The sequence below is a fragment of the Cucurbita moschata genome, unplaced genomic scaffold (assembly GCF_002738365.1).
Source record: "Cucurbita moschata cultivar Rifu unplaced genomic scaffold, Cmos_1.0 Cmo_Scf00001, whole genome shotgun sequence".
Taxonomy (NCBI): domain Eukaryota; kingdom Viridiplantae; phylum Streptophyta; class Magnoliopsida; order Cucurbitales; family Cucurbitaceae; genus Cucurbita; species Cucurbita moschata.
Window position 1 is genome coordinate 6856862 of NW_019268517.1, and position 26769 is coordinate 6883630.

At 37.0% G+C, this 26769-nt stretch overlaps 2 protein-coding genes across 13 annotated transcripts in view; one reads left to right on the top strand and one right to left on the bottom strand.

Moving 5' to 3' along the window:
• Window positions 1-1670: 1670 nt before the first annotated feature.
• Window positions 1671-19937, top strand: LOC111454034. Of its 12 annotated transcripts, none has more exons than XR_002712355.1 (18): window positions 1671-2062; window positions 6254-8031; window positions 8260-8787; window positions 10762-10863; window positions 12821-13200; window positions 13338-13810; window positions 14056-14108; window positions 14188-14295; window positions 14368-16127; window positions 16330-16438; window positions 16701-16881; window positions 17578-17645; window positions 17752-17864; window positions 17947-18424; window positions 18494-18813; window positions 19027-19123; window positions 19212-19494; window positions 19576-19937. XR_002712355.1 is itself a non-coding variant. In XM_023095378.1 (18 exons), the coding sequence occupies exons 2-18, from the start codon at window positions 6264-6266 to the stop codon at window positions 19223-19225; spliced, it is 6462 nt and encodes a 2153-aa protein (XP_022951146.1). In that variant the 5' UTR covers window positions 1671-2062; window positions 6254-6263; the 3' UTR covers window positions 19226-19932. The 12 variants fall into 12 exon arrangements, 11 of the variants coding, with proteins under 11 accessions (XP_022951146.1, XP_022951162.1, XP_022951098.1 ...); XM_023095378.1 differs by having other exon boundaries at window positions 14368-15945; window positions 16036-16127; window positions 19212-19932; XM_023095394.1 differs by having other exon boundaries at window positions 13338-13566; window positions 13681-13810; window positions 19212-19932.
• A 1375-nt stretch (window positions 19938-21312) lies between these two features.
• LOC111447570 (O-fucosyltransferase 29-like) overlaps window positions 21313-26769 on the bottom strand; it is a 12054-nt gene continuing 6597 nt past the window's right edge. Inside the window, exons 7-9 of the mRNA XM_023086806.1 lie at window positions 23476-23578; window positions 22977-23305; window positions 21313-22195 (exon numbers count right to left, since the gene is read on the bottom strand). Coding sequence (XP_022942574.1) covers window positions 21889-22195; window positions 22977-23305; window positions 23476-23578 — 739 coding nt within the window. The 3' untranslated portion in view covers window positions 21313-21888. The remainder of the gene's footprint in view (window positions 22196-22976; window positions 23306-23475; window positions 23579-26769) is intronic.

The following is a 26769-nucleotide window of genomic DNA, read 5'->3' on the forward strand; positions in this document are numbered from 1 at the left end:
AAATGGATCTTTAAAATTCTATATTAATCGAGGTTCTTGCTTACATCATTTAAAGTGAAAAACGATTTGGCTAAACCACGATTCCATTTAGGGTCGTACTTAGAGAACAAAAGACTTCCTTTCCTTTTTATTTCTTTCTTTTGTACTAGCAATGCTCTGAAATATTTTTCTTGCACGATAATTAATTTACAGTATCGGTGGCTTTCCTGCTATGAAGACACCTAATACACGAGAATTAAGTAGGTACTTCTTAAGACTTTCAAAAGCGTACTAATGGCTAAGTTTAGGGCATGAAACTTTTCTTTTTCATCTAACGTCTCCTCTTAGAGGAGCCTCCTTTTGGAGTCGTTTGTTCGCTATTCGAGGATTCTATTGACATGGCTAAGTTTAGGGCATGGCTCTGATACCATGTTAGATGAACACGACTCTCCACAATTGTATTGATATTGTCCACTTTGAGCATAAGCTCTCGTGGGTTTGCTTTGGGCTTCCTCAAAAGGTCTCAAACTAATGGATATTGTATTCCTTAATTATAAACTCAGGATCATTTCCTAAATTAGCAGATGTAGGACTTTTCTTTTCATCCAACGTTAAATTGAATCCTTTTAAAAAATCTAAAAATAGTGTTCATAATGGTATGATAAGAACTATAAGTTGGAATACGAACATCGAGGTAATGCCTCGAGTGCCTACGACAATAAGTTTATGATAATGATGACAAGGTTCACAAATATGATAATAACAACGAGAGGGGGAATATTAGAACACCTAAACAAGAACCCTTATAGCCGTAAGAACGAATCATAAGACCCAACCAATCGATTACGATTAAAGAAAGAGAACTCATGGTTTCCACTCCATAACCCTGTGTCGAGCGTAAGTGACTAAGTAAACTCATAGTATAGTCTAGGAAAGTCTCTAACTTAGGAACGAATTTCTAAATATGTCTAAAACATCGAACGAACCAATGACATAAGACTTAACAAAAAATTAAAAACTACAGGTAAACTACTTACTGAGTATTTTTATGCTCGTCCATGAAACTTCAATTCATATTTCAAATGAAAGTTAAACTGAACGATCGAGACGAATATGTGCATGAGCCATAAGATTATAGACGTAAGACTAGATAGTATCTTGAATAAACTCACTCTAATGCACTATAATTATAAGTTGTTTCACATCGAATTGCAAATAAACTTAGCATAAATGATTATATTATTGCATTTTTTCAAATATTTTTTTTACAGATAAAACATATGAAACTTAACTATAGACTAAAACAAAATATAAATGATTATATTACATTTTTTAAATATTATTTTACAAAAATAACACACAAACTTTACACAGTCCAAATAAAAAAAAAAATTATTTACTTTTCTCAAGAATTGAATTAGAATTTAAAACTAAAAAGTTAGTTATTTTTTTAAACAAATTTCAGACAACTGTACTTGGCTCGAAAAATGTATATTCCTCATGAACGCAAGATACCACGTGTCGTGTTCTCTTTGGTGCTCACTTTTTATTTTAATTATTATTATTTTACTTCAACGAAAAGAAAGCCAAGCTCGATTGCAGCTATTATAGTGAAACACAAATTTATAATTACAATTTTACCACAAAAAATAAAAAAATACAATAAATAAATAAAGAAAAAAAGAGGGTACGAATGCTCTCTTGCTTCTCTTTATCTCTCTCTCTCTCTCTCTCTCTGTTGTTGTTCGTCTTCATCTCACTCTTCTGACATCATATCTCACCGTCGATTTGCCGGAACCCTAATTTCCATAATCGGAGAACCCAAAGCTCTTTGTTTTTTCTCTTATCAGCCTATTGGATTTCTCGCTGAATGCCGTTTGGGTTTTCTTCTTCTATTTTCGTTTGAGGAGTTAGTGCTGCGACTGCTTATACTAGGTTGGTTGCTGCGGTCGAGACCGACTCAAGCGTAGGGTTTTTGTTTGAAGCAGTAGATGACTGTAAGACAAGTGAATAGCTGAGATCAAACGGGTTGGTTTTCATCACCGGATGGAGGGAGGTAGCGTCTCTAGACTTACTTCTTCTGGTACTGTTCATTTCCTTTTTTTTTCAAAAAATTCTTTTGGGCTTGTTTATTATATGTGGTTTTTTGGTTGCGATTATTTAGGGCGGGTGTGCCTCTTAGTCTGCTTTGAAACGATGAGCTGTAAGGCTGGATTTATGAATTAAGTTATTGAGGATTTTCTTTAAAGTTGTCCCGAGATCAGTTTTCATTAATTTTTAGCACTTTGGTGTGGTTTTTGATACATGCCAAATGCCAATGTCGTGGAATGTTGGATTCGTGTCTCGCAGCTATGTGAGTATGGGGATTTAGGAGAGTTTCTCATACTAATTATTCCATTCAAAAACTGTTCTCCGAGAGTTTATGGCCAATAGTATGTGTACTCAGTAGGGTAACCGCGTCCCATGTGTTGCGTCGATGAACTAGTTTCTAGAATGGGTACCTACTAGTTTTTGTAGATTCTATTGCTGGAGACTTGAGCTGTGTAAATAATTCTTGGAAATGTCGACGCCTAGTCTTCCTACTTCTTACAAGGTCTCATGGATCAAGGAAGGGTAGAAACCTCTCTGAACAGAATTAGAAATAGAAAAATGTACAGCCTTTTTGTATGGAAAATTTGTGCTAGTCTACTTGAACGATATTCCAACCAACGAGAAAGATAAATCAACACAGCTACTGTACATCAGTGGAATTTTATATATCTGAAGAACAAGTTGAATAAAAAACTTTATATCTATGTACATTCTGCTTTGGCCAACTCCTATTTTTAACATTCTTTGTATTGACAAATAACACAATGGTATGCAAGGAGGGGCAAGATTTAATTGAAAGGACTTACAATCTCATTTCATCATGAATTGATATTTGAAATTGACGTGTTGTTGCCTGCATATAGAACATGGATATATATTTAAACGACGATGTCCACAAGTCTCATGGGCTTCTCGCACTTGTCATATTTTAATCCACAGCAGTACTTTTATCCTTTTTCCTTCTGTGCATGCTAGTTTTGTACGCTGCATAGTCCACTTTAAACAAGTTGTATATGTTACTGCAAAAGAACCACCAAAGCCAGCATAAATCAGCTTGCACCGGTTAAATACATGACGAATTATGTTTTGAAGAGGCTTGGTGGTGAGCTATGTTGAAAAGTTATTGACCATACCTAAGCCTAAATCCTATGTGTTTGTCATTTTCTTCTACCTCTCTTTTTTGTTGGTTATTAAGGCTTCTTTGGTTTTTGGTTCATACATATGTTTTCGAATATAAAGAAAGCAAGAGGAAGCAAGATTTTGTTCACTTGCAGTTGGTTCATAATTTCATGGTCGTGTTTGGTCATGAGGTTTAAAATACCATGCAAACAGAAAAAAAGAAGAAGAAAAAAGAAAAAAGAAAAAAGAAAAAAGAAATCCGCGTGCTTCAAAGTAATGTGGTTAATATATCTTTTCTTATCCTCTCCCAACTTACAGTGTTCCTTCAAATTTCAATGTATAAAAAATGTTTAAAAGTATTTTTTTTTTCTAATTCCTCTTATGTTAACAGTAATCATTCAACTCGTCAATCTATGTAGTTTAATAGATGATATCCAAGCTATTTTTACATAATTGTCAATTATTGTAAAAATAAACTTTATGATGAAGGTGTGCTGAATTTTTCGAACTTCTAGCAATTTCATGAGTTTGTAAAATTATGAAATTATTAGAAGTTTAGAAAATCATTCAGTGGTTGCTGATTTGTCTTAGCCCATGTCTTATTCCTTCGCCTTTATTGGGGTTTCTGTGTGAATTGTTCGACGACCTTCTTTCTTTGCTTTGGAAGTTGGAAGTTTTACTGTATTTCTCGTAGAAGGGATACTCGTAATTGGAATCCTATTCCTTTAAAGGGCTTTTGTATAATCCATTTTTCCTTGTCTAGTTAGTCCTTCTGCCCTAGGTGATTCCATCTTTCCCTTGTTGTGAAAGGTGAAAATCACAACGAAGGTTTAAGTTTTTTATTTGGAAGGTCCTCCATGGACAAATTAGCACCTTATGGTGTTGAAGAGAGTGCCCAACTTGATGGCTCATTGTGCTGTATCCTTTGTAGGAGGGCCGTTGAGGATCTTGATCATATTCTTTGGTGGCGTGATTTTGCTTACTAGTCTAGAATTGGTGAGGTTTGGAGTGAGAGGAACAATAAAATTGTTAGAGAGTTTGAGAGATTTTTGAGTGAGGTTTTGTCTTTTGTTAGGTTCTATATTTCTTGCGAGCTTCTGCGGTCAAGCCTTTTTGTAATTTTACATTAGGTTTTATTTTACAGGATTGGAGGTAGTTTGCTTCCTTTCTTGTGGGGTCTCTTCCTGTATGTCCTTGTGTCCTTTTGTTTTCTCAATCAAAGTTTGGTTATATATAAAAAAAAAAAAGAAAGAATTTGTATAGTTATTTTTATAACAAACGTTGGTGATCAGAGGTGCTTGATCTATTCTATTCTCTCAGTCTCTCTCTCACCATCTCTCATTTCTTTCATCTTTCTTGGTGTCAATTAAATTTACTCTTGCGAGTTTTTATGGATTACAGTAGTAGCTATGTGGAAAACAAGTCTTCCTTCATTAGGTGTGTTCTATTTGTTGTCTCTCTTTTCTACCTTTTCTTCTTGGTGTAAAGAAAACTCAATCTTGTGAGTTTTCATTGATTATAATAGTTGCAAGGGTGAAAACAGATCTTTCTTCATTTGGGTAGTCAATGTCTCGCCAGGTTTCTTGATGAAGTTTGCTGAGCAGAAAAAACAGAGCTTTGTTTCATATTAGAGTGTAATGGGAGCACATTCTATGGTTGGAACAAATATGGATGGATCTTTCTTCATTATTCTTAGATTGGTAAATATTTAAGAAAGAAATTTATACGTATGGAAAGAATATCAAATCAATTTAGATGATTTATGGAAATCACTTCTCTTTCTAATGAAGGTGTCAAAGATGTACTTATGGTTATAGCAAGGTTAACAAGGGTGGGTGGAGTGCGTTTTGGGAGCTGTTGGGAGATTTCAAGAGGAAATTGGACGAGTAGGAAATGTTGGAATGGCAGCATTTGGGTAGAATTGTTGATTTAAGGGGTTAGAGAAGACATCTTTTGTACAAATCGTGAAAGGAAGTTTGATTAGAAATGCTGGTGAAAGGTGGAAAATTTGGTGCTGGAATGGCAAAATTTGGGTGGAAATGTTTCTGGTCTTGGCAGCAAGAGTAGAAATCTTTTGTACGAATCATGAAAGGAAATTTAATTAAAAATGGTGGTGGAGGGGGAAAAAATTAGGAAGGAATGAAGGAAGGAAAATTTCATGGAAAGGAGGATAATGTTACTTGGGTAAAACTTAGCTTTAAAGGATGGAATATCTATACCTGGAGGATTCTGAGTTTAGAAGGAAAAGACCGAGGGGGAGTTGAAGTTGAAGAAAAAAGAATTACCTGTGAAGAGGAAAATCGAGTTAGGTTAAACTGATTAGGAATGAATCGTGGTTAGAATAAAACTTTGTCAGATGAATCATAGTTACAATAAAACTTCATCTCTTCGTTGCAAGTTTGTGAAAAAGGTGTGGGATTCTTTTGAGTAGATTTTTTTGGTCTTCAGGGGTGTAAACCAAATACGCTAGAGGGATATTGGTTGAAGCTCAGTCCAGTTGTTGGCTGAAAGATAAAGCTAAGGTGCTTTGGGCAAGTGTCTCAAAGGCAATCCTTTGGCTGACTTGGAAAGAAAGTAATGCTAGAGTTTTTACAGATAAGTCAATCTCTTTTGATTCTTTTTGCGATCTTGTACAGTTCACGGCTTACAGTTCGAGTGCCTTACACAATTCTTCCTGTAATTTTTCCTTTTACACTATGAACTGGGTGGAGTGCTTTAGGTAGGTCCTTCTTTTGGGAAGGGAAGCCTTGTCTCCCTTTGTCCTTTAGGCTGTTTTTTGGGTGCCTTGGTGTTTTGAATGTTTGTTCAGTTTCTTATATATATATAAAAAGACATTTCATTTCTGTGATGGTTAAACAAGCCCGAACACAAGATGAATGACTTCTAATATAATATACGTTGCATGATCCCTGTATTTTACTTGCTTTGAAGATTTTTAAGAGCAGTCTAAGGATTTTGTAAGTTCCCAATTTCTTAAGACGAATTTATTCTAAATGTGGATATAAATATTCGTATCATAACTACCTTTTCTAACCATTGTTTTTCCCAACCATTTCTAAAGCAGAGATAAACCCATGGATTATGATGACAATGACTTTCAAAGCCAGAATCTCCATTTAGCTGGTGAAGGAAGTGCCAAATTTCCTCCTGTTCTTCGGCAATATGCTCTCCCAAAGTTTGATTTTGACGACCCCCTTCAGGGGCATGTAAGATTTGATAGCTTGGTTGAAGCTGAGGTGTTCTTGGGTATTGAGAATAACGAAGATAATCAGTGGATTGAAGATTATTCTCGTGGAAGTAGTGGAATAGGGATTAGTTCTTGTGCAGCAGAATCTTGTTCTATATTGAGACGGAAAAATGTTTGGTCGGAGGCTACTTCCTCTGAATCTGTTGAAATGTTATTGAAATCTGTTGGGCAGGAAGATATCAATCTCGCACCAACGGTTACTGGGAAGTCAAATGCTTGTGAGAAATTGGACTACCTAACAAACCCAATGGACCCTACTTTAAAAGATGACGGTAGTAGTTTTTCTGAAGTAGGCGATGTACAGCCTACGCTACTACCAGATATAAGTCTTGAGGAATTGCATGTTAATGAGGACATAAGAGGGGAGCAACAACAGCCTCAAATGGATGACCCTACTGAATTTCAAGGGATTCAAACTGTTGATGGAAGTTTGGACATGGATGATCCCGGTGTTTCCCATGAACTTGATGACATTCCAGCAAGTGAGGGAAGTCCAGTTATTGAAGAAAACAGTAAGCTAACATGTCCAAGTATGCCTGGTACTTTTGCTTCCATATCATTGGAAGATAAAGGGCAAGATGATTTTACCGCTTCAGGAAAGCATATAAATAATTTGGTTACTTTCACGCAAGCAGGCAGTGGAAAGTTGAGCAATCAGAATATTGAACAGCAAATAAAAGATTTATGCAAGAATCCTGTTAATACACATATTGAAAATATTGAACAAGATTCACATGATTTTAGTAAAGAAGACCACCCTCTTTTATCACCTACAGTTGCAGTAGAAAGATTGATTGTGGATTCTACTACTGCGAATTTTCAGTCCCATGCAAGTATGACCTTGAAGGGAGATTGTGAGTTCCATTCAGGTAGTGGAGAGTTTACATCTGGAGTTCCTGCTGAAACTAACAATTTTGATGATAAGGTCTTGTGTACCAATTTGGAGATCGGGAATCCGTCCAAAGAAAACATGCATGAGGTATTATCTACAGTTGTTGAAGGCGATGCTAGAACCGAGGCTTGTGCAGGTGAGGGGGAAAACATTGATGCTGAAGTTTGTGCCTTTCAAGGGCCTAAAGTTCATTCAGTTGGGCAGATGGCTAATACACAGGAAGTACTTATTGAAGAGCAGCAATGTTTTCCCTTGGACATCGAGATACAGAATAGTAAGTCTGAGTCTTCTGCATCTGCCATAGAGGAAAGTAATTCCTCTAAGGTCGACAAAAGCATCAGTGGTCATATCAGAGATATTCCTGATAATTTTTCAAAGGAAACACAAGGTATTGTTAGTTCTAGAGATGTTTGTGAGTGCACTCTTCCCTCGGACAACTTTCCTACCACGGAGGCTGAATCAACACACTTATGCGAGGAAAATAAACCGTGCCAGCCAGTTGATAGCCATGCTGAACATGCTTCTGTCAGTGACATGGAAGAAAGGCGGTTATCTTCTGATTCTATTAGTGTGAATGACAAGACTACTGAGTCTCCTGTCACAGATAAGCGAATTGTATCCCCGTCTTTTCAACAGAGTGGTGTCGAAAGTGAGACAATAGATACAAAATTGGAGTCCAGTGTTAATGCTGGTGAGGAATCAGGTATGTGATCTTCATACGTAATTTTTGTGTATGCACGATGTCAGATAGCTATACTGCACTTTTGTTCAAACTGGAGAAGTTTATTGTAACTCATTTAGAGAGGTTTTTTTTTTCCATCTTTTGTAAATTTCATACATGAATGAAATTGTTTCTTATTAAAAAAAAAAGTTATATATGCAGCATATTTGAACCATTTACTTTTTTTTTTTTTTCTCCTTCTTCCTATAGTTGCAGTGTCAGCTTCTACCTCTGACCACACATCTGAGGCAGTATGTGCTATATCAGTTTCTGTCTTAGAGGATGCCAATGTGAGACCATGTGGCATATTACAGGGCGACTCCTTACCTTTAGTTGAAGCTTTGACAGACAGAAAAGATGCTGATGACAAAGAGTATCTATTGCAACCTAATGTAGTGGAGTTTACTCAACCAGATAGAAAAGAAGAAAGTGTTGTGATACTTCCTGCTGAAGGAAGTTCTCCTCTGTTGGATACTTCTCAACCTGTGGCGGAGTTTCATCCTCTTTCTCAAGCTGACAAATCTGCTTGTGTTACTGCTGGCCAGGGATTAGGTGAAAGTGTTGATCAATCTATTTCAAAGAATTTGAATACAGATGGCTGCAACACAGAGAGCCAACCTATTCCTCAAGTAGACGTTGCCAATAATCTTATCCAGGACTGCGGACAGGAAATGGACATTGATCCAGCTTTTTTGAAGACAACTGCAAAAGCATGTGGTAGTGGTGTTAAAAAGTCAGGTGCGACTCTTTGGATTTGCGAGTTAGTTTAAAGGTTTTAAGTGTCTGTGAAATTAAATTATTAGTTTTCTTTATTACTAACTGAAGTGAATTTAATATTCTTTACTTTTTTTTCTAGCAAAGTCTTTCTAGATTTCTTTAAGTAGAAGTAATTTCTTGAAAATCTAATGTTGATTAACTTGTAACTGGAATATACTTAACTTCAGTCTAATAAGTAATAGTTAATAAGTGTCCTAGTTGAGTTAGGTTTATTTTTCTTTAAGGACTATCACTTTTCCTAGTGTTTAGCAGAGTTCCGTATGTGTTAAGACTTGTGGACTCTGGTCTGAAACCCTAGACGGATTCCTATGGTGCTGTATTGCATTCTACAGCTTTATTTTGGCTAGTTTCCCTATCTTGTTTTTCTTTGTAGATGGTACCCAGAATCTGAATTTTAGATACCAATTGCCACAATATAAAAAATCAAAGATAAGAGAGACGTGTACACAAAATGTTATCATGTGCCTTTGCATAGTGCGTCGTGTGTTGTGTCACAGTCGCACTCTTGTGACAGCGGGAGAGCGATTGTGAAGCACTTGTTCTAACCTAGCAAATAAGTCAGCCGGGTGAAGGTTGGATTTTGTGGACAATTTTGACACAAGTCTCAGGTCACATTTGAGAGAAATGTTTTAGAAAACATGAGTAAGGAAATACGTTAAAAAACAATTTGAAAGAAAGCCATGTTATAGGCTAAAAGCGAATAAGCAATAACCACAACTTTGATAGTATATAACCCAGGTTGAAAGAATTGACAACTAGTCATATCCTTTTATAGTACATTTTGGCTAGTGTAGACACGATTTTGGTGAACGGTCATACACCCTCGTATTGACACAACATGAATATTAAAGACCTAACTATACATGAAAGAAAGTTAAGGGAGTTTGAAACAGGCATGCGGCCATGGACAAAACGTCTTGGATAAGCATGATCGGAGAATCCGACACACGGCCACAGGCAACATGCCTTGGATAAGCATGATCGTGACACGTTGCATGCACTTACTGTGCATGTTGCTTGTTCCACGACACATGTTTGTTGTGTGCTGGTCTTTCTCCTCACGGCATCTGGTGTCTAGGTGGTGTGCATGAGTTTGTGGACGGCTGAAACACCAACGCCCCTTCACGCCTTGGATAAGCATGATCGTGACACGTTGCATGCACTTACTGTGCATGTTGCTTGTCCCACGACACATGTTTGTTGTGTGCTGGTCTTTCTCCTCACGACATCTGGCGTCTAGGTGGTGTGCATGAGTTTGTGGACGGCTGAAACACCGACGCCCCTTCACGACTATGTGTATCTCTTGCGCTTTGTTCCCTTGTTGGGTGGCCTCAGTTACCTTTCATTGATGGTGTGTTCGCAAGTTCCCGATTTCCATCTCTCTTGAGGTTCCTCTATACAAGGCCCAACATTGTAAAGGATACAAGGGCTTAATCAGTCGGCAAGGGTTGGTCACCGTCCATCCCTCAATGTGTGCGCATTGCACTTTGGAGCTGCCAACATGTGTTATCGACTTTACTGGCTCCATGTATAATTTGTCAATCCCCCTTGATTTACATGGTCTGACCTATTCCCATCATCATAGAGTGTTGCTTTGGGACCTTCGAGAAAGGATCTGATAGATAATTACATTCCAATGATGCTCTTGCCTGCACACCGATGGTTTCAATTCTCTTGTAGAACACTGCTAATTACTAATGCGATTGAAAAAAAAATGAAAATGTGTTATATTGCCAGTTGTTTTCTGATTTTTCTTCTGTTTAGAGTCCTTCAAACCATGACATTTTTTTTTTTTTTTTAACATTGTTGGTTTTGATCACTTAACTTGCACAATTATTTCAGTGTATCTTTTCCATGTTTTTAACGACCAAGTTGTTAAATGATTTCTTAGAATTTTTTTGCTTGATGACTACTCATCTTTAACTCCATTGCCAGGAGAAACATTTGATACTTATCAGGAAGATCAGGAAAATACTAAAGTTTTATCGGAATCTGTGGGAAAAAATTGTCAGAAAGCTATTGCAGTGAACACCGACAGTGAGTAACCAAATTATATAACTTCTAGATAAATGCATGTGAAACAATATGTTATGATAAATTATTTGATTTTATTGGTTCTTGAAGTTTAAATCTTTTAGTTTTGTGGTAAATTTTCTGTTTCAGCTAGCAGCTTCTTCTCGTGGTTGTTGATTTCTTGGTTGGTTTTGTGAAACATCTTTAGCATTATAGACCTTCAGCCGATGAAGGGTGTGTTTGACATACCTTCTAGTTTAAGTGCTTCTTAAAATACTTTTAATAAATTTGTTTTTATATCTTAAATTTTTTAGAAAGTGCTTTAAATATGTTTGATTGTACTCCATTGAGAAGTGTTTCTACTTATTTAAAAAAATTTATTTTACTACATATCTTGAAGATTTTTCAGTCAGCCATTTTTTTATTTTTTTGGATAATTCATCTTTCCAAGTGATTGTTCAAGAAGAGATAAATTTTTTCTTTTTTAATGCCTTTTACTTGTTAAGATTTTTTTTTTTATTAAACCCTTTTGATCACCTAAAATCATTTGAACCACCTAAAAGCCTCCGCACAGGTTGAGGGTGGGCTCCTTTTGAATGTTGTAATCAACCAAAGTCCAACCATCCTCCAATTGTTTCCAGCAAAGATTAGTCTCTGTTGATCGGGAGGTATTCCTTCTTTGTCTTGAATCTTCAGTTTCACATTGTCGATTGTGTCCAAGCTTTCAACCTCTAATGTGATCGCCGTCCCCTTCGACGTCTTCACAAAATCTGCATCCCACCGCGCAGTTGATGCACCAAATGCAAAGTTGATTCCTTTTGGATGTTGTAATATGCTTGAGTTCTGCCATCTTCAATTGGCTAATACCCATGAAGATTAATTGCTGTTGGTCAGGTGGGATGCCCTCCTTGTCTTGAATCTTGGCTTTCACATTTTCGATCGCGTCTAGCTTTCTACTTCCTGCTTGTCAATGTCTTCATGAATCTGCATTCCACTGAGTAGTCAGAACACAAGTTGCAATGCTGCCCCTTTTTCCTGGCTACTTATCTCCTTGGGAATGACTTTCTGCTATTTCTCCTCATTTTCCTCTCAAAATCAATCCCCTCAATCTTCTTCTCTCATCAAAATACAGCTACTCCATCCTTATAATCCTCCAAATGAATTTGAGGTGCTAGAGTGACAGCTTTTCATTAGTTGTTTTGGGTTGAATGTAACAAAAGCGTGAAATCAATTAATGAGTTATTTTTCCTCGTACTATATCAAGTACACTTTGCTCCTAGAAATGTTTCAACCTACAAGTTTACTGGTAAACTATTTCCATGGATACTGTAACACCAAATTAGCATAATGTTGTTTTTTCTTAGCTTTCAATTACTTAGATGGAACAATCAAAGCTCTTCAAATATATATTCAATTATAACCAAAGATTTAGGGAGATTTAATCATAAAAGCACTAGAATAGCATAAAAGACTTGCTAGAGTTATTAGATGTTTTGTTTTTTTTTTTCATTTTTTTAAAAATGTTTCCATTTAGTAGTGTTATCATAGTGATTCCTTTCACCTTTTCTTTTAATGATGGAGCCTCCAAAAGAAAACAAATACAACCAAACCAATAGTCAGCATCTCTTGTTTTCTTATCCGTGCATTTTAATATGTAACTAGACTTGGATCGGAATTCAGTATTGAACCTTCTACTCTGCTTATTCTGTTCATCGCTTTTATCATTTTGTACAGATTGTTGATTGCTTCTGGTAAATGCTCTGTTGACATGAATTTCGTTTTACATGGAAAAGAACTTGCATGCGGCAGGCTGCATTCTGAGCATATGTAGGAAAAGAAATAAGGGCGTTTAGTCTTTCCTCTAGATGAAGTAAAATTGAATGATATGTTCTTGTTTTTGTGCTGTGGTACTGGAAATGCCGTTAAAACTTATATATAATTTCCAAATTTCTTTAAACTTGAATTTTCTCTCACTACTCAGTTGCAGATGCTGCTGGCTTAAAGGAAGGTTCATTATGTTCAGCTACTTTTCCTCAACCTCATGAACAGACGACTGTGATGGAGAGTGATAATTCTACTGATACTGATAAACATCCTAATTTACCTGATGTTGTCAAAACTACTGTGGCTTCTTGTGATCCAGATGAAAAGGATTCAAATAATGGGCCATTAAGTAAGAATGTTGAAGCTCCAGAGGCCAATGGTACGGTGGTTGGCAATGCATCATCTGGTTCCCAGTTGCCCAAAGGAAACGGTGCCTCCGAAAGTGAGACAGTTCTTACCTTTGTGTCCAGTTCATCGGTAGATCTGCCAAAAAATTATTCTGACATTGCAGTTGCACCAGCAGTCAATGCTTCTTTGGTGATTCTTTTCCTTCATGTCATGGATGCCATTAGATCTTTTCCCCCTTCATAACAACTTCCTGTTCACAGGATAATATATACATTTTTTTCTGTTCACATTTCTGTTTTCACATTGTGGATTATTTTTTATCGAAGGTTGTGGCGGGACCTCCATCATCTTCTGGCCTATCCAAATTGGACGTCAAGAATGCTCAGGAAATTTCGCATGGGAGCCCTCAGGTGTCTGAGGTAAAAGTTGCACGTGGTCGTTCCAAGGGCACTTCTGAGCGTAAAAATAGGCGTGCTTCTGCCAAAGGATCAGGGAAAGAGTCATCTGCAAAGGGCAGTCACATGAAGAAATCAGAGAAACTAGAGCAATCTAAAAGTACGCCCATGCGCAATCCTGGAATTTTCCAGCTTGCACAGTCTAATGAGATACAACATCATGGGCATGTGGAGTCCAGTGGTGCTAAACCATTTGTCTTTATTGGTGCTTCAGCTTCCAGCATTCCAGACTTGAACAATTCTTTGAAGAATTCTGCTTCCCCATCTCCAATGTTTCTACAGCCTTTCACAGACTTGCAGCAAGTTCAATTGCGCGCTCAGATTTTTGTTTATGGAGCTTTGATGTGAGTTCTTAATTTATTTTTCTTACTTAAACAAGTGTCAGAACTGAAAGCCATTGTAATTGTTCACCATTCGTTACTGTTGAAAAACGTTTTAAGAGATTGAAGTCTTGTCCTATTAAAAAAAGAGGCAGACAGAAAAAAAGGCACTTCATCCTTTTAAATAAACACAGAAAATTTCTCATACAGTTCGTTTAATTGAGCTTCTTTCTACTATGTAATTTTTATGGATTTAATCGTTGCTGCAGTCAAGGTACAGCACCAGATGAGGCATACATGCTGGCTGCATTTGGAGGACATGGTAAAATTTTCCCCTATCATTGATTTGGTTCACTATATGGATGTCGGTTTTTCTTTATTTATGTGATTCTTAAATTCAGATGGTAGAACAAACCTTTGGGAGAATGCCTGGCGTATGTGCGTGGACAGGCTTCATGGAAAAAAAACTCAGCCTATTAACCCAGAGACACCTTTGCAATCACAATCCGGTACTTTGTGAGGCATTTTATACTTTTCTAGGCTTATTTGTCTCTCTCTGAATTTAAAATTTTGTTCTGTAGGTAGGAGTACTGAGAAAGCAAATAAACAAAGTACACTACAAAGTAAAGCTGTATCTCCTCCAGTCAGTCGAGTTAGCAGTAAGAATACTTCAACGGTGTTAAATCCTATTATCCCTCTTTCCTCACCACTCTGGAATATTTCCACACCTTCAAGTACTTTGCAACCTAGTATTATGCCTCGAAGTCCAGTCATAGACTATCAGCAAGCACTTTCTCCATTGCATCCGTATCAGACTCCTCCTGTCAGGAACTTCATTGGTCATAATCTGTCATGGTTTTCTCAGACCCCATTCCATAGTACCTGGGTTGCTACTCAGACATCGACACCTGACTCTGGTGCACAGTTTTCTGGTTTGCCAAATACTGAGCCAGTTCTCTTAACGCCATTGAAGGAATCATCTATGCCACAATCCTCCACCGTGAAGCCCTCTGGTTCAATGGTTCACGGTGGAACTACTTGTAATGCATTAACTGGGGCCTCCCCCCTGCTTGAGTTAAAAAAGGTGCCAGTAACCACCGGGCAAAATTTGACTGAATCAAAAACGAGAAAAAGAAAGAAGATTACAGTTTCTGAGGATCCGGGCCTTATAACTATGCAGGTTCAACCACATTTAAAACCAGTTTCAGCTGTGGTTACAACTACAATTTCTACTCTTGCAACATCTCCATCTGTCTACCTTAAGGCACCTTCTGAGAATTTGATTTTATCTGCATCTTCATTGTGTCCACCTACTCACCCAAAGAACGCTGGTCAAGATTTGAGAGGGAAAACTATGTTTTCGGAGGAAACACTTGGCAAGGTTGCGGAGGCTAAGCAAGTGGCTGAGGATGCTGCACTGTTTGCATCTGAAGCTGTTAAACACAGTGCAGAATTGTGGAGTCAATTGGACAGACAGAAAAATTCAGAATTAGTATCAGCTGTTGAAGCTAAACTAGCTTCTGCAGCTGTTGCAATAGCAGCAGCTGCTTCCGTCGCAAAGGCTGCAGCTGCTGCTGCCAATGTGGCATTAAATGCTGCACGTCAAGCAAAATTGATGGCTGACCAGGCGTTGACTTCATCTAGCCATGAAGTTTCTTGTCACAGCAATGAAGTTCCTGTTCATGGCAGTGCTGTTGGTGTAGGGAAGGCCACTCCAGCGTCCATCTTGAGGGGTGAAGATGGAGGAAATAGTTCCAGTTCTATTATTGTTGCTGCTAGGGAGGCAGCTAGAAAGAGGGTTGAAGCTGCATCAGCTGCTTCTAAGCATGCTGAAAATGTGGATGCCATTGTCAAAGCTGCCGAGCTGGCAGCAGTTGCGGTGTCACAAGCTGGAAAGTTAGTTGCCATGAGCGATCCTCTTCCCTTGGGCAAGTTAGTAGAAGCTGGTCCAGAGGGTTATTGGAAAGTCCCTCAAGTTTCATCTGAGATGGTTATGAGATCTGATGATGTTAATGGAGGATATTCCAATTCAGCAATTAAGCATCCTAGAGAGGGACTGTCAGGTAAGAATGAAATTCAGGCAAGTGTCAATGTCACTTCACTTATTCCTGGAGACATATCTATGGGTTCTGTTGAGAATCATCCCAGATTGGTCGAAGGTATCCCAAGTTCTGTACCACCTCGTGAAAATGATGGGGACAAGGACCAAAATGCTTCTGGCCTGACAAAAACCATTGGTGTTGTTCCAGAATCTGAGGTTGGGGAAAGATCCTCCCAGAACGAGTGTGAAAAGCCCAAGGATTTAAGACAAAGTAGCATCAAGGAAGGTTCCCATGTCGAGGTATGAGATTGTTATATTTAATTTTTTAAAGTCTCACCATTGTTGATATTTGTTCTTTCTTCTTCTTTTGAGTTGCTGAAGCTATGAGTAGAAGTTCCAATGTGGAATTTAAATGCTAAGAAGTATGCACCTGTATTTACTAATCATTTATTGATGTTTTCTGACTCTTGATTTTGTACTAACTGGATTGGTTATGAATTAGGTTTTTAAGGATGGAAATGGATTAAAAGCTTCTTGGTTCACAGCCAATGTGCTGAGTGTGAAGGAAGGGAAAGCTTATGTGTCCTACACTGAACTTCAACCTGAACAAGGTAATGACTAGCGAAGCATAAAATGTAAGCTGATGATCTTATGATTTTGTAATTTGAGATTGACCAAGGCACATTATTTGATTCTTGCTTGCAAGAGAAGATGTAGTTAAAACTATTTTATCATTTTCTTGTCCATAAATTATTTTGAGAAGTTCATGAGAGTATATTGGGCTCTTAAGAAACTGAGAGTATATTGAGGTTTAGAAACATGTACAGTTCTTGACTTCTCTTTGCTAACTGTTCACTTTCTTGATTTGTGCAGGGTCAGGTCAAGTAAAGGAGTGGGTTGCTCTTGATGGTCAAGGGGGTATGGCACCAAGGATACGAATTTCTCGTCCTATGACTAGCTTGCCAAGTGAAGGAACGAGGAAGAGACGCCGAGCAGTTGCAGGGGACTACATCTGGTCAGTTGGAGACAAAGTTGATGCTTGGATGCAGAATAGGTGTTGTTTTCTCTATGTGCTTCCTCATTTCTTTATTGCAAATAGTTTTAATTAAGCAACATAGTATACGGTGAGAAGGGGGTGGATACACTCCTGTCCAAAGTCACTGAGAATCATACAGATCCCCGACATACCTATCTATCTTTGGAAAACCCCTCATATTCTTGGAGCCAAGTTTCCTTAAGATAGTGCAAATGTCATTTCAAAGAACAGTATCTTTAATGATGACTGCACAATACTTTCTGGATAAAGTCCAAAAGCTTGAAAGCAAGTAATTATGAAAATGATTCCATCACATTCATAGAGAGAGTATAGAACTACGAGATTCCAGTACTTACCTCTTTTATCTGAGTTTCTAATTTGGGAGTTTATCATAAGAGCACTGACCGTCCCAAACATAGGGAGAACCTTACATTCCTGTGGATACTTGATTTTCCAAGTCCTTATGCATAAGGATTGGTTAAAAGCCATCATGCAAGTAATTTTTTGTTATCTTGTCACGTCTAATACAAATGAGGCTTGCGTCTCTAAATAGGTTAGAGACTAAGTAATTACAAAATTGCGCTGTTATAAGGACTAGCTGCTTTGAGTAGTTTCAACAGCTACACTGTTAAAATATATAGATTTTGTGCGTGGGTACCATTTATATCACCCCATGTTCAATCTGTAATCTGCTGTTTGTTTATATTTTTCCAGCTGGCATGAAGGAGTGGTTGCTGAGAAGGACGCAAAAGATGAAACGACATATACCGTCTGCTTTCCAGGCATGTCACTATGATTCAGAGTTTAATTGACCTTTTTCTATGAAGATTGTGCTCTCTCTCTCTTCTTTTTTTTTCTTGTAAATTAACCATCATTTGGTTCTTGCAGCTCGAGGTGAAACGTCCACTATCAAAGCTTGGAATCTCCGGCCTACTCTCATATGGAAAGATGGGGAATGGGTTGAGTTATCCGGCTCATATGTAAATGACTATTCTCATGAGGTTCTTACCTTACTTATGATTGTTTGACCCTGATTCTAAATTTTTAATCTGTCGAAATATGCTGAGTTGCAATTGCATTCAGACTGTTATGCCTCAGGAAAAGCGCATGAAGTTGGGCAGTCCAGCTGCAGAGGTTAAAAGGAAGGATAAAATGCCTACGATTGTGGAGGATGTAGAATCAGTGAAGCCAGCGGACTCAAGTTTGCCTTTGCTAGCAGCAAATGAAAAAGTATTTAATGTTGGTAGACATACTCAAACTGAGAACAAGTCTAATCCATTAAAAACTGCTCGGACTGGTAAGCAGAAGGGGACATCAAGAGTGGTTATTGGTGTTCCCAGGCCTGGAAAAAAGAGAAAATTTATGGAAGTGAGCAAACATTATGATGCGGGTGCTCGAACTACTGAAGCAAATGATTCCGCTAAGTTGGCCAAGAATTTGATGCCGCAAGGATCCACCTCCAAAGGATCAAAAAGAACTTCAAAATATGAAACGAAGGAAAAACATGCAAATGACGCCAAGCCCATGGGTGTCAAGTCCGGAAAGCAGCCAAGTTTGTCAGGTAAGACTAATTCACAGAATAAAGCCCTTTTGGCAAATGTTTCTGCTGATGTTTATCCTTCGGCAACAGAGGAAGCAGTTATCACCAAGGATCCTGGAAGCCAGAATGAGGGTGCTTCAGGGAAGAACGACCAAATGGATGTTCCTTCTTTTTGTAGCATTGAAGAAGCACCAGAGGGTTCGGTCTTATTTCCTCCAGCACATGCTCCCAAGAAAGCATCCTCATTTCACTCGAAGCCTGAACGAGCAAATAAAGGAAAACTTGCTCCTGCAGCTGCGAAATTGGCAAAAATTGAGGAAGAGAAGGTTTTCATTGGGAATTCTAACAAACCAAATTCTAATGTTATTGAGCCACGTAGATCCAACCGCCGAATTCAGCCGACCTCAAGAGTAAGTCTTTGATACAAGAACCTTAATCAATAAGTTTGGCATGCCTGTGCATTCTGTTTTCCCTTGAGCCTAACGTTGAAAGGAGTCTCTCTCTCTCTCTTTCTGTTTTATTTTTTTCACTTGTTTCATTTATTCATTTTGTATTTTACGTACGGTGTACCCTCATATATGTTTTGTAACGTGCGTGTGCATTCTGAATCTCGGTGTTTGCAGTTATTAGAGGGACTGCAAAGCTCATTGACAATTTCAAAAATTCCTTTTATTTCACACGATAAAGGTCAAAGAAGCCAGAGCAGGAATGCATCTAGAGGTAAGAACTGATGTGCCAGATTCACTTCAGAATTTTGCCTCAAATTTACGTTACATCATGATGAAAATGTATTTCTTGATTGTGGCAGGGAATAAAATCTAAGGGGGGTCTCTAGCGAACTTGGTTCTAGGCCCAGGAAATGTCCTCTGCCGATAATTAATGTGACTTTAACAGTAGTTTTATATTGTTGTATTTAATATATAGATAAATGTAGGAAAGGAAACTCTTGCTTCCTTAGTTATACTCCTACAAGTTTAGCTTTAGTTCATATTTATTGAAGTTACCTCACATTTGTGCTCTCTCAAAGCTCCTCTACCATAACAGGATGTATATTGAAACTCTCCTTGTAGGTTGGTCTTGGAATTCAAAAGGTAGTTTGGCTATCCATTCATGTCCTCTTACACCACCCCCTTGATCTATAATAATATCACATTAGTCTTGTGTGATTTCAGAATCAAAGCATCTACTCCGCTTCGTTCCCGTGCGGAGTTAAATACAGACTTGGTGCTTTTAAATTGTTACTGTTTTCCCAGTACACTAGAAGAAGGTGGTCAGAAGGGGTTCAGGTACTGCCCAAAATTTGTTCACTGAACAATATATAGAAGAAAGAGTAATGTTGCATTGTTATATTATGGCCACCTTACCAGTAGAAGTTTTCCATAGATGAGTAGGAATCTTTTCTTTTCTTTTCTTTTCTTTTTTGTTTTTGCTTATATTATGTATTTTCTTCCCCACTCCAGATGTATTGAAAATATAAATGTTGGTTTGGCTTCATAAAATAGTGCTGTGACTGCGGGTAGCGTTGGTAATGGCATTAGAATGTGGCTGTTGTTCTGAAACCTGAGAAAACTATACTCTCTGAACCACGGAATTTTTTTGGTTCTACATGGGCAGACCTTTAAAGGGGCGTTTGGTCCTTAAATAATACAAGGGCCTACCAAAAAGCAATTCAGAACAAAATCATTCTAAAATATATATTAAGAAGGGACTTTGGTGTATTTCTTAAGGGCATGTTTGGATTGCTCCAACAAAAAAAAAATGTGATGAAAAGTGACTTCCAAAATCTTTTTATTATCAAGCATGTCTTAAACCGAATGTAAAAGGTAGAGTAGATTTATAGCAAAGTGGGACGAATGGAGGAGTGAACGAAGGGTTATTACAAGCAAGCTGGAGTACCTTGGAGAGTCGATCCCTCTCAATGTTGGTTTTCCTTTTTTTTATTACTTTTTATTTTGATTGCTTTCAAATTCAAATAATCTAGAATTATCTTAATAAATAAATAAGCAAGCATAATTTACAAAATTTATTTTAGAAAATTGAATATTTGTTCTTGGGTTAATGATGAATCAAAAAACTTTTTTTAAACATCAAATTGTCAAATTCCAGGCTTTTCAAAATTGATGTGTTGTAACTGGCTGGAATTAAGTTATGAAAGCAATGTTTAAAGAGAGTTCTTTGTTCCATTTATACCCGAGTATAACGCTCAACCTTCGAATATATCAATTTCTAATTTCTTTTATTTTAAATCTTCTACATTAAAAGATATTAATCATCGTTTTCCTCTATCATTTATATTTAAATCATTCATCATGGAATGACAATAAAATGATACCACAAAAATATAGAATTAAAGTTTTATAATTAAACAATAGAAAACTTCACAAAACTCCTAAAGGTAATAAATCATCTTTTAGAGGGAAAAAAATGTTGTATAATATAACAATTTCATCGACGGATTTCAGTGAGATGAATTTATATCGACCCAAGTGAGATCCGAGCACCTAACCCAACATCCTTTACTAATGAATTTAGCTTTACATTAAATGCATTTCAATGAGATGAATGCTAAATTGTTGCATCTACAATGCTACCAAAGTCTCCCAAAAGTCAACCAACTCGATTATGTTATGACATCCTAGCAAAATCATGACTGAATCTTATAGTTGATAGAGTATCCAATGGCGATGGCGGTTGGGATTGATAGGCATCATCTAGTGTCAAATCTAATTGATCAGCTTTACTATCATCCTACAATTAAAAATCCCAAGCTTATCTTTCTCCGAATAACCTGACTTGAAATTTCCGATGTTTTTCGTCGTACCAATCTCAATAAAACTGTGAATCAATCACAATTCTGAAACTTAAAACAAATCCAACTTAATTAGAACATCATCTACTGTCACTTTCACTGGAATACTTGCAGAGCAAACTAAAATGATCCATTGTGTTTGCTTGCAAACAAAAGTTCTCTGAAATTGCAATAGATGAAAAACAATGAGAAAAAATAACAATATTACCTTAGGCTCACAAATGTCTGACAGGTTCAATCATATGAAGTCAGTAACGCTGGCCACAATTCGGCTGCGTATCGAGCATGCTGTCGAGTCAAACTGTTTCCAGTTGTAGTGCCACATAGGTTCAGTTCATATATCATAGTTCCACAAATTAATAAAATAAATCAGGAGGGGGCGGGGGTATGTTAGCTTGCGCATAAAAAGACTAGAGCAGCAGCAGAAGGTTTTGGACAGAACTACATATCTATATACTCTTTGACAGAGAAAAGACTAAGTTATGAACAATTGATCGAACTTCCTGTACCATGGATGAAGAAGATAGGCTTGATCGAACTTCCTATACCATGGCGCGAAAACGATAGGGCAGACTTCATGAAAATTGCCTCATAGAGATACTCTTCTCATCTTGTCGTCTATGCATTTTCTTCCTCTCCATAAAGGGGACAAAAATTCTCTCTAATGCCGTGGAAACTAAATGAACTCCATCAAGTTTCTCTTTTCCACTACTCCTTGCCTAGTTATCAATGGAAAATCGAGGTGATTACCTTCATCATCTTCGTTTACTTTTTCAGTGACGGGTTTCTCACAAATACAGGAGTCGGGAAATTCATGAAATTCTTTACCACGTTTCAAGTCATCAGGCTCACCCATGAACCCTCGTTGGCAAGATTTTACCTTTCTGGCGAATGTATTCCAATCCATCTTGTTCCTTTCCATGAACAGAGCACTGAGTCTTTTTGCATTTGGCCTAATGGTCCTTCTATGACCTGAATACCTCCTAAAATACACAAATCAAAGTTCAGTGTTAGGAAGGCAAGATGAAGAATACGCAAAGGAACTTTAAAACTTCCAATTAATGTTTTAAAAGGTTTTCAAGGCAGTCTCAAGGCTTACAAAGTTATTAGGCCTCATGTAATAGTGGGAAGAATCATATATCAATTTGTTGGTCAATTCTTCAAAGATATAAAAATTAACTTAAACATTCAACGGTAATACACCATGTGATAAACAAGATTAAGAATGAATTTGAAATCTTTAATTAAGAAGACAATTAATAGAAGTGAGTTTCATCTTCTTTTGTACTTTATACAATCAATATTGCTATAGTTTTTATCAATTTTTGTAGATCACCTGAACACCTCTAGCCATTTAAAACATTGATTTCTATACTAAACAGTTCTTAATAAGAGATTTCAGGAGAAGTCCTGCGAAAATAATGCTATATATCAAAAAAATATAAGGAATTTAAGTATATAAAATCTATTTTCGAGCTGCCCTACTATAATTCGTACAAAAAAAGAACTATTTTGAAAACAATCTCTCGAACAAGACAGTCTTTTACGGTCCAAGAATAGATACACAAATATTCAGTTTCAGTAGGCATTATATTCTTGGGTGGTGGATCCAATTCAGTCATCCATAGGCTGAATTATACCCACATGCAGAGCACAAAAGGGGGTATCAGAGAAGATCAAAACAGACCGCCTTTTTACAATCTAACCAATAATCTCATTCTTGATAATGATGCAGCAGATATAGAAAAGAAATAAGCTTGGTACCTTTCACCAGCAAGAATCTTGGCCATGTTCCCATTATTGTTAGTGACAAATACGTTGCTCTCATTGCATACAATGTAGTCGATGGCAGCAAGACGGGAAGAGAATGGAAGAAAGGGTTTCAGCTCTGCATCAGCAAGCATCTCCTTGGTATAGAAATTTGGGAAAAGTTCCCTAAGAGGCTTCAGAGTTTCTTCTCCACCATAGATTTCACCAGATGCAACATAAATATAACTATCATTTCTAAAACCAAGGGCACGTAGCATCAGACCCACTTCATAGGGAGTAAGTGGGCATTTCCCTCTCTTCCTTTCTTCCTCTTCACTTACATCCTGTAAAGCAATGCCGAAATTTTATATACAACCACTTGCTTATTGCAGATCAATCGTACATGTCCAAATACACAGAGTTCAAGAAAAAGCAATACTAAAGAAAATTTTTAAGATCCATAGTTAATATTCAAATGTATTTAAAACTCAAAAACAGATAGAATACTGCTCACAGGTAGTGTTGCCCATCGCTTCCTTATTTCACCCAGTTCATGCCTTTCCTTTTCACCTCCACCATAGTAACATCCAGAAAAGGCTAGCATATCAGGCTCAAACCTACAACCAAAATGGATACATTTATAGAGAAATAAAAACTAGTAGTAACAGATATGAATTAACGTATTTGAAATGTGGCCTGGCCAATCATGGGGCTCTTCTCAATAAATCTTTTACTACCGAGCAATATTGGCCCTAGATAAATCAACTACAACTACAACTGCAGCAGCCGTAGCCTCTTTAATAATGCTTTAGGCCTTACCTTGTAAACCATCAAAACCAACAAAAGCATTACAGCCTAAAAAAAAAAGGTTAATCATACGGTGTCTTACTAACTGGTGTAGCCTAAGGTATTTAAGGAGAGAATTCACCAAGAATCAGATCAAGGATCTTTAATAGAATGAAATTATGAATAATTCATGAGAGGCTCTGTATTAACAGTGAATAAAAGTGGATAAGGAATTACCCTAATTAACCTTATTCTCTCTACATCACTAACTTAGTAGGAGCATAAAGAAAAACATAAAATCAAGCCGTCAAATAAAATGATGACCATATTTCATGTAGTGTAGCACTTGCTGTTGGGTTAATTTGGTAACAAAAGAATAAGACAACTTTCAAACACAATTAAAAAAAAATGTGGATTCTACTTAGACCAATGAAATTTGTATCGTGTCATTGATATAAAAGAAAATGAACTCTTCAGATTTGATATCTTGCTTACTTTTTTTGTTCTTGCTCTTATTTAACAGCTTCTTGTTGTTTTCTATAAGAAAATTAATATCACTGAACATATGCAATTGCAAGAGGAGAAGAAAAGCCTTGACCTATTTTTCTCTCATGGCTAAAAGAGAACTTACACACAATAAGAAGTCCGCAGACATAATTTGCATCAAGTAACATCAGTGAGACTATCCAAAAAAATGCTTGAAGGGCCTTCCTTCATCCTTGAAAACTCTTCTATTTCTAACTAATCAAGCGACTCAAAGAAATACTCTGATGAATTAAGGCAAAAGAATAGTTTTCTCCATCTTAAAATGGTGATCGCAAAATCATAAATCCAAAAGGATAGTTTTGGCATATTTAGGAGTCTGTTTGCCAATCAAATTTAAAATATTTGAAAAACAAGGACTTGACAAAATATTTAAGAACGAGCGCAGGTACACTAACAATCACCAACAGAAAAGAGTAGTCAACAGCACAGTCCAAGAACTGCTTGAGGCAGACTTCTTCTGAGCAGGATGGTTATTGATCCAATCTCTAGCCTTCGTACTTTATCAAAGCTCCCGGCCAGATGGAAACTATTCTTTAAAAAAAAAAATCATGGAACAAAATCTGCTGAAGTTGATCATTAAGCCTTGTCTCACTTAAGCCCATTACTTTAGCCCAAGTTACCGCTAGAGGGTGCAAAAAATTTCTCAAGTGCAGATTTTTTTTTTTTTTTTTTGGCTTTTTATCCTTTTTCTTTACAAGAAACAACTTCTCGTTGATTTACTAAAAAGGATTAAAAGGTCAAAGGAGATAAACTCCCAAAGGAACCCAAAGGGAGTGAAAAAGAAAAATTAAAAATAAAAAGACAACCATGAACAAGAAATTTTTGTGGACCGAATAAAACAAATCCCTATAGAAAAAAAAATGACTATTATTGACTTTTGCTACCATCTTGAGAAACTTGAGAAAACTGGGAGTGCCTACTAAATTTGTTGTCATAGTTTTTACTTTGATAGGAATAGAATTTGAAGGCGACGGATAATCAACTGAAGAAGAGGTGAGAAATTAATAGGGGATGAGATTCCTACCATCATCTTGAAAAATTAATCCAAAAGTGTTTGCGAATGAACCTTCAATATTAATATCTAGAAAATTCTCCATAGGCTACAAGTCTAATTCCACGCTGCCCATGCTGACTATTGATGCCACATTAGAGTCATCCAAGCAATGATGTGGGGTGACCTACACGCAGAGGGGTCTTTTTCTGGATGAAAAATTCCCTTTTCAAATGTTATTTCTGAATCACCGATAGAACCTTTAGAAAGAGTGCAAGGATTAAGAGAACCTTGTTGTGTGGGCTCAATTAATGTTTTATTTCGAATGGTTATTTTCTTAAGTGGAGGGGCCAAAAGACTTGAACAAGATCTCTTCAATTGTACCTAAACTAAACTTAGAATTCTACAAAATGGTTGAAAGCAAAGAGTCACCCCCTTTTTCCGAAAATAAAACAAGAAATAGATTTCAGTAAAACAATTCTTAACTTCTTGAACACTTAGAAGGCTTGTTGAGTCAGAAAACAAGGACCTTGAAAAGGAGCCTTTTCCTTCCTTACTAACACTTGGATCATTAGTAGTCACAACTGAATTTGAATCATTATCAAGAATAGGGACGAAGGCACCATTAAAAACCTCTGAGACTCTCGGATGTATCAACAAAGCTGGATACATTAATTCCCTTTAATAAACCCGTTGAAGATGGTTGTTTACTTTGTTCATTATCATTAATAGTGTTTTGTTTTTTGAGATGAGAGATAGATTCATCCATAAATGTTGCCGTCAGAGAAAGTATGTCTAGCCTAGTTAACTCTTGATCTTATTGTGTTGATGACCACAAGGATTTATTTATTTATTTATTTTATTTCAATGTGGGCAGATGAACAATCGAGAAGATTAAGGGTTTGTGAGAAGATAACGACCAAACCCCTGGGCTGTTTTCCAACTGCTTCAAAGACATGTTTCTTTGAATAGATCAAAGGTAAGTTTGATAGTGAAATCCAACCATTATAGCCCTTCGGGTAAATAATGTTTTTCATTGGACCAATTTCCTACTTTAAATGATAATCCTCAATTAATTTTCATTTTTCATTGAATAGTAATCCAAAATCATCACCAATACCCTTCAACAACACTACAGCCAAGAAGAGGTTGATGATTAATTGGTTCAAGATAATGTTCAAGAATTCGATGAATTTCGTTCCAAGAATTGCGAGCATAAGATTTTGAGACCACAAAGAGATTACTAAAATCAACTTCTACCACTTCTTTTTCTTTGCTCACCCATACGGTAGAAGAAATTTGAAACTTTACTTAGGGCTAAATTAAGGAATTGCCATTGCCCGGAACAACCTTTGAACGTGTCCTTTCTGACTCAACATAACTTCAACTAGAACTCACCATTTCCTTGTGAATTATATTAAACAATTGTTGTTGTGAAGGCTCCTTAGAAGAAAGTATTCCACCCCCCCCCCCCCCCCCCCCCCC